This window comes from Chinchilla lanigera, unplaced genomic scaffold (genome assembly GCF_000276665.1).
Source record: "Chinchilla lanigera isolate Chin_1 unplaced genomic scaffold, ChiLan1.0 scaffold00028, whole genome shotgun sequence".
In the NCBI taxonomy this organism is placed as follows: domain Eukaryota; kingdom Metazoa; phylum Chordata; class Mammalia; order Rodentia; family Chinchillidae; genus Chinchilla; species Chinchilla lanigera.
Window position 1 is genome coordinate 23,869,702 of NW_004955429.1, and position 15,136 is coordinate 23,884,837.

The window sequence follows — 15,136 nt, forward strand, 5'->3', positions numbered from 1 at the left end:
TAGGTCTCCAACTTTCTATAGATAGGAAGCAGACTGTGAAGTATTTTGGCTCCCAAAGAGGGTATATTTTGCAAGCCTACTTCAGATGAAACTAAGGTAGATGTAGAAAAGGAATAGCCTTCTATATATCTGTGTCAACAATGGAGGAAAGAAAACAATGGACTGAAAAGCTGGGCAATGGCGGGCAAACAAGAACATCCCCCATACCCCTCCTTAAGGGTGTCCTCAAGTTGGCCTGATGATGTATTTTGCATGGATTATGATAGGAACCCCAGTGTTTCTAACTTCTTTAGTCCAAACAGGAGTGTTCATTGTGATTATCTTGCCCCTGTTAATCCAATGTACCATACTGAGGAGAGGGCTGCAGATAACATTTTTGTCATAGTTCTCCAGATCAAGAGGAAACACATCCAAACTTGATATGGAGAATAAGGTACATCACTTGGAAATCCTAATTTCAGGTTTGATGGTGTCATTAACTGAGACTTTTCAGCTGGTTTTACTGGGGAGGAGATGAGTATATTTCGTTAGTGGAAGATCAGTAAGTCAAAACTGGTTGACCAGAAGGTCAGATTTGTCACTAGTACCATTTGCCAAGTATTTCTGTTTCTGCCTTCAAGTCCTATGGTCAGATTGTTACCTGCTGCTCCCACTATGGTTAGGTGGAGCTATGTTACTTGTTTTGGCTGAATTCTGACCAAAGCATTTAACAAATGATGTAAACTTACATCCTGCAATAAAAGCATATTCAAATAACCACTTAAATACAGTGGAAGTTTACAACAGTAACTGCCACTAAAGATGTGACTGTGAGAGCCTGTAACGGTCATGTTAAAATGAGTGGACAACTAAGGAAGTGACCTTAAGCTGGAATCTGAAGGATCAGTGGAAGATTACTGAACTAACCCACAGAGAAATGTTTTAACAGATGGGGATACTTGGAAATCACCCTGTAATAGAAAGGAACTTGAAAGTTTGGAGGAGCTAAAAAGAGGTAGGGGCTAGATCATATAAAACCCAGTATGTAAGCCACCTTAAAAACAATGGGAACAAGTTTTTAGCAGGTGTGATACAGTGAGATTTCTGTTTTCAAAAGATTATTGGCTGTGTTAAGAATACTGGGGAGAAAAAAGAAAAAGAATACTGAGGAGAGCTGGCTGTGGTGGTGCAGGCCTGTAATCCCAGCACTCAAGAGGCTGAGGCAGGGGGATTGCTGGGAGTTCAAGGTCAGCATGGGCTACACAGTGAGTCTAGGCCACTTCTCTGAACTACACAGCAAAACCCCATCTCAAAAAAAAAGAAAAGGAAGGAGGGGAGGGGAGGGGAGGGAAGGGGAGAGGAGAGCAGAAAAGAATACCAGGGAAGAAGGAATGTAGTCTTTAATTTTTGGGAGACTAGTGATGAACCTAGGCAAGAGACAATACTACTGGACCTTGAATTAGGGAAGTGGCAAGAGAGATATTAACATTCGAAACATCTAAAAAACTTAACACACCATTACACTGGAGTTTTTATTTAGGATATTTCAAACTCTTGCTAGCCTATGTAGCTCTTTAGCTTCTCCATTATGATTCATATAAAATCTTTTTAAACTTAGGGAAAGGACTAACACTGATTTGTTTTAGCTAGCCCTCAAGATGGTACCAGAGATACTTGCCTCTTGGTATTCAGACCCACAGGCCAGCTCCCTTCCACACAATACCATCATTTGTCTGTACAACTAATAGCATAAGGTAGAAGCAACTGCACATCACTTCTAAGATTAGATGACAAAAGACTGCAGCTTTTGCCTTGGATACACTCTTGACTCTCTGTTGCCATCACTTGCTCCAGGCAACAGATGTGATATTTTGAGGACAGGCAGGTTAGCCAATGGAAAGGCCTGTGAGATGAGGAACAGAGCCTCCAGTCAATAGTATGAGGGAGTCTGAAAGAGCTGTATCTGTAGGCAGGGTTGGCAACCCTAACAGCTTTTATGAACCTGAGCCACACCAATCCAGGAAAGCTGCTCCTAGATTCTTTATCCTCAGAAACTGTTTATATAGATGATGTTGTTTCGGTAACTAACACACCTGTTGGCACTGGGCTGACAATGCTATAACAAAACAAAACAAAACAAAACCACAAAAAATGTAGTATCACAATGGTTATGGGAGCAGGCCATGGACTTTCAGAATAGTCCACTAGTTTAGAAACTGTTAACAAAGCCTCCTACCTAGTATGTCATAGGTAGCAGGTGTGGGCAGATTAGTGATGCAGATACTACCAGAAACCTGAAGGTTTACCTATCCCCTTTAAGAAAGAGCAGAAAGTTTAATATTACTGTCATCCTAGGTTTTGTGAAAAGTTGAAACTTTACCTAATGAACTGGATGACTGAATTAAGATTTTTCAATCAGAGTTTAAGTGCTGCTTGTTTTTTTTTTTTTTTTTTTTTTTTTTTTTTTTTTGCTGTACATAGTTTAAATGAAATTAAGTCAAGAGTTCTCAAGCGGAGCCAGGACTTACTTGATGGTTTGGGAAAATTACAGTGTCTGTAAGATTAAAAACAATGCTACAATGTAGAAATGCATTCTGAGCTAAGATCAAATCCAAGACACTGCCAGAAAAACATGGTCCAAAAATGAAGCTGTGAAGTACTATAAAATCTTTTAAGATCTAAGAAAGATCAAAGATGGTGCTACAGAGTACTACTTCACTGGGCAAAAGGCCTGCTAAAGAGGTCAATCTGCTTCACAGATTAAACAAAGTAACAGGGCTTCGGGGGAAGATTAAAAGTGTTGTCTCAGCAGCAGCTCAGGGGAGTTGAAGGGCTGACCTCAAAGAATTTCATGTATATGGTTTAATGAGCAGAGCTCAAAAAATTCACAGATGACTCAAAGTTTTGAAAAGAATTATTTTTGTAGAAACATTATTCACTTTATTGGAATGAAACAAGTTAGTTGAAAATGAAAAGAGGAAAGCTGGGTGTGGTAGCATATATCTGTAATTCTAGCACTCTGCGAGCTGAGGTAGGAAAATTACAACTTCAAGCCCAGCTTGGGAAATTTAGTGAGACTCTGTTTCAAATTAAAAAGGGCTGGGGGGATGTAACTCAGTGCAAAGGCTCTAAGTTCAATTCCCAGTATTGAGGGGTGAAAAGGGAGCTCTTCAGAGACCCAAAAACTGACAGGAGGCAAACTAAGTGCTTGGTTACATACATATTTTACCTTTCACGAAAAAGGGTAAATCAGAACCAAATGCCCAAAGAGCAAAGCTAAGAGCCATGGATGACATATAACTAGAAATTTGAAATTCAGCCAAGAAACTTTTGATATGGCTGGACCTGATCTCGGAATTACTATGGAGCAGAAATACCCTTGGGCCTGCCACCCTCATCAACACTCTCCTTCAATACAAGTTTTATCAGTCTGTAAGTATGAACCAATATTGTATATGTACAGCTGACAACATATCTATTTAGCTTCACTGATCAAGAGAAACTGTACTTAATTCAGCTTGTGTGAAAAACAATTAAGGAACTAGATCTCAGAAGCTTCAATTGTACTTGAACTTGATTCAGATGAGATTCTGGGCTTTGAGCTGATAATGTAGTGAGAAGACATCTGAGAAGATTTTGGAGGGAGGTAAATCTGCATTGTAAGAAAGATGTGAATCTTTAGGGGCCAGAAACCTCCAATGAGCTCTCCCTCTTGGTCCTAACACTCAAGACACACACCTCCCATGCCCCTGCCCCCGCCCCCGCCCTAATCACTGATCCTAGGGAAGCTGCCTTGTTGTAAGGACACTGAACTAGCTGCTAAAGAAACATATGTATTAGTGGAGAACTTTAATCAGCAAGGAATTAAGGCTTGCTAACAACCTTGTCAATGAACTTATATGGATGAACTTGTAAGTGAATTCTCCAGACACACTCAAGCCTTTAGAAGGCTATAATTCTAGTTAAGGGCTATACTGTGACACAGAAAGACTCGGCCAGTATCACCAAGGTGAGTCACTCCTAGATTCCCAGTCCTCAAAACTGTGAAATAATAAGTGTTGGTTTAATACAGTGGTGGTGAACGTATGGCATGTGTGCTGTAGTGAGGTGTTTGTGTCACTCAAAGCTCTAAAAAGTTTATCACCACTGGTTTAAGGCACACATTAAATTTATCATATAGCAAGAAATAGCGAATGTAGAGTTAAAGAAAGAAGACTGAAAATGGAGACAGGCCTGGTAGATAGAGCCCAGTAAAATCTATCAGGGAGTTTTTGCATTTTATTCTATAAAAAACAAAGAAAAATTTTAAGGAATTTTATACATGAAAGTAATAACCAAACACATATCAGAAAGATTATTGTGAAAACTGAGGGGGCACAGCTTTGCCAACTAAAAGTAGGGACACTTGTGAAGAAGCAATTATAAACCTTCTTGAGTAAGAAGGCATTCTAACTTATGAATAGGAAATCTTAGACTTAAATGACAGAACAGCCGTCAGCACTTTGTCAAAAAGGACTAAAATATACAAAACTTGTTAAAAGGTGTAGCTAACAAATTCTTTAAAAAACAGTTTACACATAGTAGGCACCCCTTGGGAAACTGAACATTTATTTAAGGAAATAATCTATTTGAACTAACTTTCCTGTCTATATAGGGCCATGCTTTCGGATATTTTTTAATCTCACATTAAATCATAAACTAAATATGTATAAAAATCAGTGTGACTCAGTATTAAAACATTCCACAGCTAACTAGTATCATGTTAAGATGGAAACTGGTTGAAATTTTTAACCTACTTAAAACACAATTTTATCACCAAAAGACTAAACACAAAAAGTTAAAAAGGTCCAAGCACTTACAACATGTAAGATACCATGCTTAAAGAAATTTAAGTTAAATACCACAACCACAATTTTAACAGCCCTAATCCATACTAAGTTTTGAAAGTCTGGAGTGGAGTAGCTACTCTCAACCCTACTTTCTTTCCAAACTCCTTCATTATTCTAATTATACATGTTCAAATAATCCAAAGACCTAATTATAAAATAAATTAGCAAGAGAAGGAATTTATAATATCTGAACTGGGAAATGTCTACCCAGGAAGACAAAAATGAAGTAATCACAGATGCTCATGACTGCTGAGAACTGCTGTGAATGTAACAGCTACAAAAGCCGACAGTACAGATGTGGACTTTTGTTGACTCAAATACCACAAATGGCCACACCTGATGGTGCACACCTGTAATCCCAGCACTCAGGAGACTGAGGCAGAAAGATCATTATGAGCTCAAGGCCAACCTGGGTTACACACAGTGAGTTTAGGTCAGCCTGAGTGACAAAGAGCAAGACCCTGTCTGAAAAAAGCCAAATAAATGAGGAACCACATGAAATAAAATACCACAAATCATGCTGATGTTGAAGTGGGACCTCTTATGAACGTTCTCAATGAAAAAGTACAATTCTCCTTTATATATTAGTTGCATTCCTGGAAAATTATGCCAATATGCAAAATGGTATTAGGTGCCAGACACAGATAACTCATACATGGTTATTTGCTCCTGCAATATTCTAGGGGGATAGTCAACAGTCACACTAGGAATTCTTCCCTTTTTTTGAGGGGAGTGGGTGTTTTTTGCATGATGTGATTTATATTATTCTAGACTCTCTCTGCTTAACTGCCAACAGCACCCCCTAATCACTTTAATATCAAAAGTGCCCTTCCAGAATGTCTCTAGGGTGGTAGAAGAGAGTGCCCTCTGAAAACTACCATAAAGGAGAACTTTAAGATTTTCTAATAACAATCTTTAAAGGTTCATTTTCTGAGCACTGAAAAAGTGTGCAGGATAAAAATTTTTCATTATAAAGGTATTTATACAACTGTGCAGCAGAAATGATAGGTAGTTCTTGAAGTTCAAAGGGGCATCAGTTTCTACCCAGTAGAACTACTCTTCCTTCAAACTATCACACTATCTCTAGGTTCAGAATGGTCCCTAACATACTCCCAAGAAGGTATCTTCAACTGTTTACTCATTTGAGATTGCCTAGATAAATCCCATCATTTTTCCTTATCTATGCAAGATCACACTAGCCTTTATCATCTATTTCATCTGAACATTTTCTAATCTGACCCAGCCATTCACTCTTCCTCACATTCTCAAAAAAAAAATTTTTTTTTTGAGACAAAGTCTTGCTGTGTAGAGTTCAGCGGGCCTTGAACTCAATACGCAGGCCAGGCTGTCCTCACACTTGTGGTAATCCTCCTGCCTCAAGCCTTCCCTGAGTGCTGGGATTGCAGGTATGTGCCACCATGTCCAGCAATGTTCGCAATTTTTTTTTTCACCTACCTAAGTACATAACAATGTTCCTTCATCATCTTGTTCTAATTGAAACCTGGCACTATCTCCCATAAGCAGTGTTCCCTATAGCTGTTTACTTTCCTATATCCTATATATTTATAGATCGGTTAAGCATTTATCTTCCTTACTTCCCACTACCAGTTGTATACCATTTCTTCTTTGTTGTGCTTTCAAAGACAACACAACCTACCAGGCATGGTGGCATACACCTATAATCTCAGCACTAAGGAGGATCTCAGCACTGAGGCAGGAGGATCTGCGCTACACAGTGAGTCTAACCCCAGCCTGAACTACATAGCAAAAGGCTGTCTCAAAACAAACAAAAAACCAATCCTCTTGGAAGCTCATATAATCACTTTATCTCCAAAGTTGTCCTGCTCAGTTACAAGAGTTCACTATCTCCTCAAATATCACACCTTCTGGTATCATTCTTAAATATCTATAGAGATAATCATAATACCATGACCTGTACACCCACATTTACTATCTATTAATCTGCTCCACTTCTTCCACCACTCCCGTGGTTATACTCTAGATCTTGCACCATCTCTGAAATCTAAGTTCAAGTATCCCACTTTTTAACCACCTACCTGCCTTAATTCACCTATTCAATCACTCCGACTCTAACAAATGATTTCAGTAAGTGTTACACAGTTTTCCACTATTCATCAGCTCCATGAACTCTTTCCCTTCCCTGGTTTTGAATCTATCTCACAAAATACTGTGATTTCTTCATCTCTCTCTGCCTCCTTTGTACTTACTGGGAAAACCTCAACCCTTAAACCATACTATCTACCTGTTTTGTGCTGGAAATCAAGTTGAATGCTTGAGTTCCACTCAACTGCACAAATGAGCTAACTGATCTCAGTTGAAAATGATCACAAATATTGTGCCCTCAGAAAGTCCATCAATCCTATTTCATTTTTTTTAACAGATCAGCTTTCCCATTCCTACCTTCACCTTAAAGTTCCTCCTCACTCAGGTGATGACCTGACCTCATATCTCATACAGAAATGGAATCATAAGGTAAACTACATCATTCTCTCATTAGATGATTATCTGTATTCTCGCAACAGTCATGCATTTTTCTCATATAGCCGCCTTCCTTAAAGAGGAAAAGTGTTCTCTCCTTAGCCAATCCCTCCAAAAAACTGATCCAGGACAGGCACAAAACAGCTATTAGGAACAAAGTCCTTGACACTAGAGAGGGGATGGGATGATTTCACCCTTTTAAATGGAACCCTTCTATTATACTAGTTCTAATAACTTCTTTTTAATTTTTCTAACATTCTTACCCACCAAGTCTATTACCTGGGTTAGTTCTGTTTTTACTTTTTGTTGATTTTTCTCTCTAGTTATTCGTCATATTTTTGTTTCTTTGTATGCCTTGTAATTTTGACCAGATGCCAATCACTCAGTTTTATGTTGTACAACCTTTTTAGTACTCCTTCAAATATTCTTAGTTTTTGTTGAGATGTAAGTTGCTTGAAATTTAGATTGATTCTTTTGAGCCTACTGTTCAAGCTTTGTCAGGGAAAGTCTAGAACTACTTTGGCCCTACTGCTACGATAGTAATTCTGCTGAGGACTCCGCCTGACATCCTGTGCATTAAAAGGCCTTTCCATTCTGGCCAGCAGAAGTGCAACACTTCCAGAACTATTCCTCCTCCTTCCTCCCAGCTGCTTTTCTCCCATACTTGGAAGCTTCCTCACAGGTTCAGATCAACTCAAGGGGGCCCTTTGGGTTCCTTCTTTGCAGCACTGGTGCTCTGCCTGCAAGTCACTGTGGCTTCCCCAACTCTGAATCCTACCTCCTCAACTTAAGGAGCTGCCAGGCTCTGCTTGGGATCTCCCCTCCCTGCGCTGCAATCAGGATATTCCCAAGGTAATGAACTGGAACGATCTGCAGTTTAGTTTCCTTTCCTTTTTTTGTCTCTGCTTGAACTTTGTAACTAATATATGCATTTGTCCATCTCACAGATCCTCTTTCCAGCTTCTGCACTAACTTTTCCACTCCCTTTTACAGCAGTGCTATTCCAAAGAGGTAACTGTAACTCTTATACCCCATTCCTTTCACCTTACTTCTTTTATGCCAACTCAACTCCACCCTTACTCCAAAACAAGCCGATGGTACACATCTAATCAAATTAATCACTTTCCTATATTCTTCTGAGTGGACACAGCTAGCAAATGTCCTTCCTTCTTGAGGCACTTTTATTCCTCACTTTCTCCCTACCTCATAGTTCCACCTTCACCTGACCCCCAAGTCACAGCTTTAAATAAAAAAGCCCATCACCAAGTGCTGTTGGTTCTATCTTCAAAATGTATCTGTCACCCATTTCTCTTCATTCCCATTACTTCCACCCTTCTTAAAGTCCCATTAACTCTTATCCAACAGGATTCATTCCCTATCTGATAGAATGATCTTGGAAAAAAAAGCCAGATCATGTCATTTCTGCTTGCTGAAACCAATGGCTGACTTCATTTCAAACCAATCCGAACTTTCTTATGGTAGCCTGCAATACCATACCTGATCTGGATCCCCTGATTACCTGTGAGTTCCCATAAAATAACCATCCCTCTGCTCTAGTCATACTGGCCACCTCTGTTCCTACCTCAGGCTCTTCTTAGCCTGGAATGCCTTTCACCCACATCTTCACAGCCTCACTCATTCTTCCTATGTAAGTCTCAAGTCAAATGTTCCTGGACCACCACCTATGCAAACAAAACCATCCTCCTCCTCCTAACTGAATTATTTATTTGTTGTTCTGCTGCCACCAAAGAGCCACATTGTACTTTTACTCTAGTACAGTTCTTTTTGGTTCTTTGTACTCTCTTACAAAAATTCAGCACTTAAACAGATAACTGAACACTACTACGTCAGGCACTATTTCAGGCACAGAAAACACATCAGTAAACAAAACAGAGAAAAATTTCTGACTCCATAGGAGCCCAGAGTCTAGAATGTGAGATCATGAAACAATCCTGGTTTATTCATCGTGGTATCAACAGGGCTTAGAATAGTACCTGGCCCACAGCAATTAAGCAATAAACATTTGCTACAAAAGTGAATAAAAATAGATGTCTGTATTCTCTCAGTCTTTGCACAATGAGTCTCCACCTCGAATATCTCTACTTGCTACTGCCTTAAATTCTGCATAGCCTGGCTTTAGAACTTGAGCTTTTGAGACTAAACAGGAACCAGTTACTGTATCCACACACGCTGACTACCTTTACTTCTTTAAGCTAGGCTTATATAATATGCAAATGAAGTCACCAGTTCAAAATTTAATGACTATTAGATAAGCACCAGAAATACTTTGGAAACAGACTTAATTATACTGGGCACACAGTTCATTATGGTAGGAAACTACCACGGGATCACTTCATTTTATCGCCAAGAAGACCTCCGTAAGAGCACACAGGTTCACCAATGTAGATCAGAGGCTGGACTAAGACTTAGTCTAGTAACTCCCCGTGTTGCTTTTCTCAACTAGTAATTACCTAAATTTAAAGGCAGTTTTTTATAACTACATCCTACAGCTCTTGAAGGAGGGAGAGCACATTTAGCACTTTTCTGACAGGCAATCCCAAGGGATGACACAAATGTTAACTCGTTTTTCAGCACCAATAAAAAAATCCTTATAAAACTTCAACTTGTCTTTGGTAACAGTAAAATCATCTATGCATCATTTTTACACATATATTACTGCCTTATTCAACCCTCAAACTTACCTTAAAGGTAGGTCAGAAAACTAGTAATATTTGGAGACAAAAGTTCATTTAGTGAACGGTACTTTTTGTCAGAGGAGATACAACAGCACTTGAGAGTCTAAACTGCCAAACAGCTCATCCCAATGAAGATTAGAACTGACATTAAGGCATCCACAAGACATTTTAAACCTTGAGTTATCTTTGCCCCTTGAGTCACTGTAAGATCAGATCCTACTTATGCAGTCAGTACCTTCTAATACTAAGGTACATTCAATCAAAATGACTTGCTCTAATAATTTGTTGCAAAACTCAGCAAGTCCTCATAATGTATATTCAAAGCTGACCCTAACTTTTTAAAGGTAACTTTTATTCTATTTTTCAAACAGCTGATTTCATAAAAGCTACAATGTAGACAGTGTCACAGATTTGTTAAGGTCAGCAAGTTTTGTCTTGTTTTGTTGTTCTACCTACAGTGGAGACAGTGGATGAACCTGCTGGGTGTTCATAATGTTTACAATCGTGTAAAAGCTCAAAGTCACTGTAATTACAAGCCTTAAGATTTTCCTACAATTTATAAACATGCTGGACATAGCACATCAAGTGACATTGAATGCAGTTCTATCAAGTTGTTTAAATCGTTGAATCCTTTTCTAATTTCCTCATAGGTTGGCTAGTCTTACTAGAAAGTTATTATATAAACGTCACATTTTAACGTCCCAGGGCCTGGGGATTTAGCTCAGCGGCACAGCGCCTGCCTGGCAAGCACGACGCGGTGAGTTCGATTCCCGGTACCGCTGCCTGGCAAGCACGACGTGGTGAGTTCGATTCCCGGTACCGGAAGAAAAAAAAACAAACACACACATTTTAATGTTCCAAAAGCTTAACTGCTAGGCAGTTAAAAGTTTGTCACTTTCACTAAATATCATGACACAGTAGAACGGAATAGAAAACTCAAATCTGCACCCACTTTAAATAAAATATTAGGAGTGATAGGTTTAATATTTAATCCCGCCCACAGACTGAACAAGCCTTCAAGTGCAGCCTTTTCCCTTTGTTTACTATATATTTAGATGTACTTTTTTATTAAGCCCTATTGACCAAAAGAAAATGTAACTTAGTAAAAAATTCCACTGCTGATGAAGCACCCAGGATACACATTTAAATACCTAAGCCCATCAGTTGTTACTATTTTGAGAAAGTGAAATATAAAGTAATCTACAACTTTAAGTATCAAAGTATATAATACAAAAGTTTACACTAATATTTAGGTACTCAGGCATGTAAGTTTTCAAGAGCTCCATTTTATGTAGTTCAGTAATTTCCTTCCTGGGTTGCCTATATCCTTTAAAATTTCAATTATTTTACTTCTACTATTAACTTTTTAATAGTGCCATATTGAGACAAAACCATAATGCCTCTGTTTGAAATTTCTAGGACAGCTACCTTCAACATGAACTGTCCTGGTCTATTACCAATACTATGAGAAATTGATACCAAGTGTGAACCTTCTCCCTAGAAAAATACATCGCAGAAGTTTACATGCATGTTGTGGGAATCATTTCCACATAATCCTCCTAAGCCATTTGAAACTTGTACTCAAAAATACCTTCCATGTGGTAGAAAACCGAAGTATTTTTATTACTACCCAACGCTTTGATTGTATCTGGATTGTTTGATACCTAATACAAAAACCCCAAATAATTCTCAATTCCTTTCTAATGCAAACTATAATTTAACTTTGTTTCTACTGTAACTGAGGTTTCATATATATCGATGGAGAAACCTGGACTGATTTTTACAGGTCCAAATAGAAGGGCTGAAAAACGTGGCTTAAAATATTAATTGGTGGGGGGAAAAAAAGGAGTTTGTTTCTTTCAAAAAATAAGAAACTTTCAAGCCTATTACTTACATCAGTGTACTTATTACAGGCATGGGCCACCACACTGGACTTAAGACTTTTTTTTAATTAAAAAAAATATAGCACTTAACTATTTTTATCATATTAACAATATGCAAACATTTCCAATCTCCTCCCTTAAATAATAATAATAATAAAAAAAACTGTTTATAAAGTACTTGGGCTTAATACCTCTGTATATGGGGCCAGCAGTGAAGGAGAGAAAAGGCAGGAGTTTAAAACTATTTTGTTCAGTTAGAACCCTATAACCAAGCTGTTTGGGTTATGGTAGCCAGACCATACTTCTAACAGTTTCAAACTAATATCAACATGGTATCATCACCTACTTCTCAAATACATCAAACATCCCATCTAAGCCATTCCATGTTACAAGTTAAGTCTCCACCCATAAAAAGGTTATGTGCACTCTACGCAACCCAATGCAAAGTTAAACTACTGTACCATGGAAACACGTGGCTCCAGTTTGCTAAGTACTATATTAAACCAACTTTTAAACATCTATCCTAAAATGACGTTGCTGTAAGAGAATTATAACATAAAACTCTTTTATTTTGAAAACTTGATTTCTTTAGTAATGTACTCTCCTTCAATTAAATGTGAAGGCATATCACTACATTTAAGATTATGAATAAAATTATAATCAAATTTGAAATTAGAATATAAAATCTTGTAATAGGACACCTGCCCTCTCTCAAACTTTTTTCTTATCGCCCAGAGGGACTTATTTGTCTCATAAAGTTGATAATTTCCCTATGAGCTAAAAAAAATTACATTTTCAATTCACTAAAACCAAAGCTTTCAGAAACCATTATGGTTTGGGTAAATTGCAGTTTCCTACATCCTATAAATTCAAACATTCAATCTCTTGTTTTTTTTTCCGGTACCGGGAATTGAACTCACGACCTAGCACCTGCCAGGCAGGTACTGTGCCACTGAGCTAAATCCCCAGCAAAACATTCAGTCTCTAACATCAATGGCCCACTCATTCAACTGGTTATAACCTAGCTATCTTCCTAGCTATCTTCCTGTAATAAAAAATATAAATTCTAAAATTAAATTTTTCACCTCCATACTAGAGTGGTGAATGAGGGCTTCTATTTAAGGTTTTTTCTTAAAAATTAAGCAGCATGCATAATTAGGCCACTGTGTTCAGCTTTTATTCAAACTGGCTAAATGGGGATACATTAACAGTTTTTTCTCAGTGTTGTAAGACTGTGGATTTTATCCAGTTTACTACAGAAACAAAACATAATAATCATTAGGTATGTTTCTCCTTGCAAGTCTACAGATATATTTTGGTCATGAAATGCTAAGTAAGATGGTATATTAAAACTATCCTCACCTAAATCTGTCTCCATTCTTCATGACCAAAATAAGACATTGAGGTTCTAGGTTACTGGAATCTAAGAAAAGGCTTAACCAAGTTTAACTATTAAGTACAAAATGCTTCAACAAATTATTAAAAAGTTACTCAAGGTTAGCTCCATTGTTTTATGTCTAGTATACATTTTCAACACCATAACATCCTTCTCTCAATATTGCCTTATACTCATATGACCCACCACGAGCAGCATGAACCACACATTTGTAGAGCAGCTTGGATACCAAGCACTTTGCAATCTACTAAGTTTAGTATCTATTTTTGAGGTCTATGCTTTATTGATTATGCATAGTTCTGGTTAGCTGGGAAATGAAAAATTCTAAGTAGATGACAGAAAATGGTAGTCTGAAGGGAAAAAAAGATAACCCTTGTTTATCAAAAAAAGGGACCCCCTTATTCTATGATCTAATGACAGCCATGCAGTATAAATGTCAAAATTACTTCTGTGAACTGAAATTATCTGTAAAATTTAATACGCATTTAACAGGTATATTAGTTGAACTCAGCTTTTATTTCAGATTGTAGCTTTTGGGACCGTCCAAAGTACTTACAGAAGCAAGACTTAACTAAATTTCTAAAGTGTTCTGTAGTGCTGTCTTTAATCAAAGCTTTCCCTTTCCTTGGCTGCAGAACAACTACAAATTAATTTCCAGGGAAAAGTAACACCCAACTTGAGAGTATGATCCGTAAAACTTATAAAGAGAAACAAAAATAAAACCAAAAGACAACATTCTGCAGTGACAAGTACTTTAATTTTTTAAAAACAAATCACTTAATGATAAACAAATGGTACCATTCTACTCTAAGTTGATACAAGTAAGAAAAGGCACTGTTCTCATAAGTAATGTGCTGAAATTCATTTCTGCACTAAACAATCTCTACTACACACTTAGTTTATCTGTAAAGTTAGATTTAAGACACTACTCTCAAAAAGAGCATTCAACTGTCACAACTCTTTTACTTGAAAAGGTAAAAAAACCCAAACAGTTTAAAAAGTTTTATTTTAAAAAATTACAGAAGTTTCTACATTAAAAAAATTCTTACAGCACCAATACAAGTATTACAGTACAATTTTCCAAAACAAAACTGTAGTGCACCAGTCCACGCGAATCCTTGACTTCCTTCAACTGTCAACACACTGCACCCTGCTTAAATTGGCTGTACCTGAAAACCAAGGTATGCAATTCCTTAAGGTTAGAAGTCATCAAGTTATCCTGTCAAGGATCTGGGGGAATGAGAGGAAGTCTATCACTTTTGGGTCCGAACCCAACTTCCACAATAAGGTAGAGCCACAACCGCGATCAGTTATTACTGTAAGCAGTTATTTAAATACTAAACCCCACCCAGTTAAGACTTCTCCATGTTAAGACTTCTACGAACAAATTCACTTTGAACTTCAGGTCAGTTATGAAACTAAGTAAGGACCCTCTTTGACAATCTAGGTCTGTCACATTTACTTGAATTTCTTTCGCCCCTGAGTTGAGACCAGAAAGCTGAGCCAACTCAGATTTATTCTAAAAGTAAATTACATGCAGGGCTTTGCAAGCCTGCAACATGTGCTCAAGAATCAAAGGGAGACAAAACAGAAAGTCAGAGTTGGTGGCTGACGTCCCTCCGAGTCGGGAGCACTGGGGACGGACGCCTAGGTGCCAGCTACAGCAGACGCGGGGCAGTCTCGTCTTCCGTGAGCTAAGCCGCCCCTCGCGCCCGCCGAGGCTCCACGTGCGGCCGCGCGGCGCCCCGTTTCCGGTCCGCGGGGAAGCGGACGCCCGGCCCGTGCCCAAAAGCT

General features: G+C 38.2%; 2 protein-coding genes across 2 annotated transcripts in view; both read right to left on the reverse strand.

Annotated features, from left to right (window-relative positions):
* Epc1 (enhancer of polycomb homolog 1 (Drosophila)) overlaps positions 1-15,136 on the reverse strand; it is a 91,019-nt gene that overhangs the window by 50,441 nt on the left and 25,442 nt on the right. The gene's annotated exons all lie outside the window — the stretch shown is intronic.
* LOC106148813 (translation initiation factor IF-2-like) lies at positions 14,081-15,136 on the reverse strand (the record flags this gene model as incomplete). The annotated part of the gene is given in 1 exon segment (XM_013515435.1): positions 14,081-15,136. A coding segment is annotated over 1 exon segment (275 nt), but the record flags the coding sequence as incomplete, so codon positions are not given.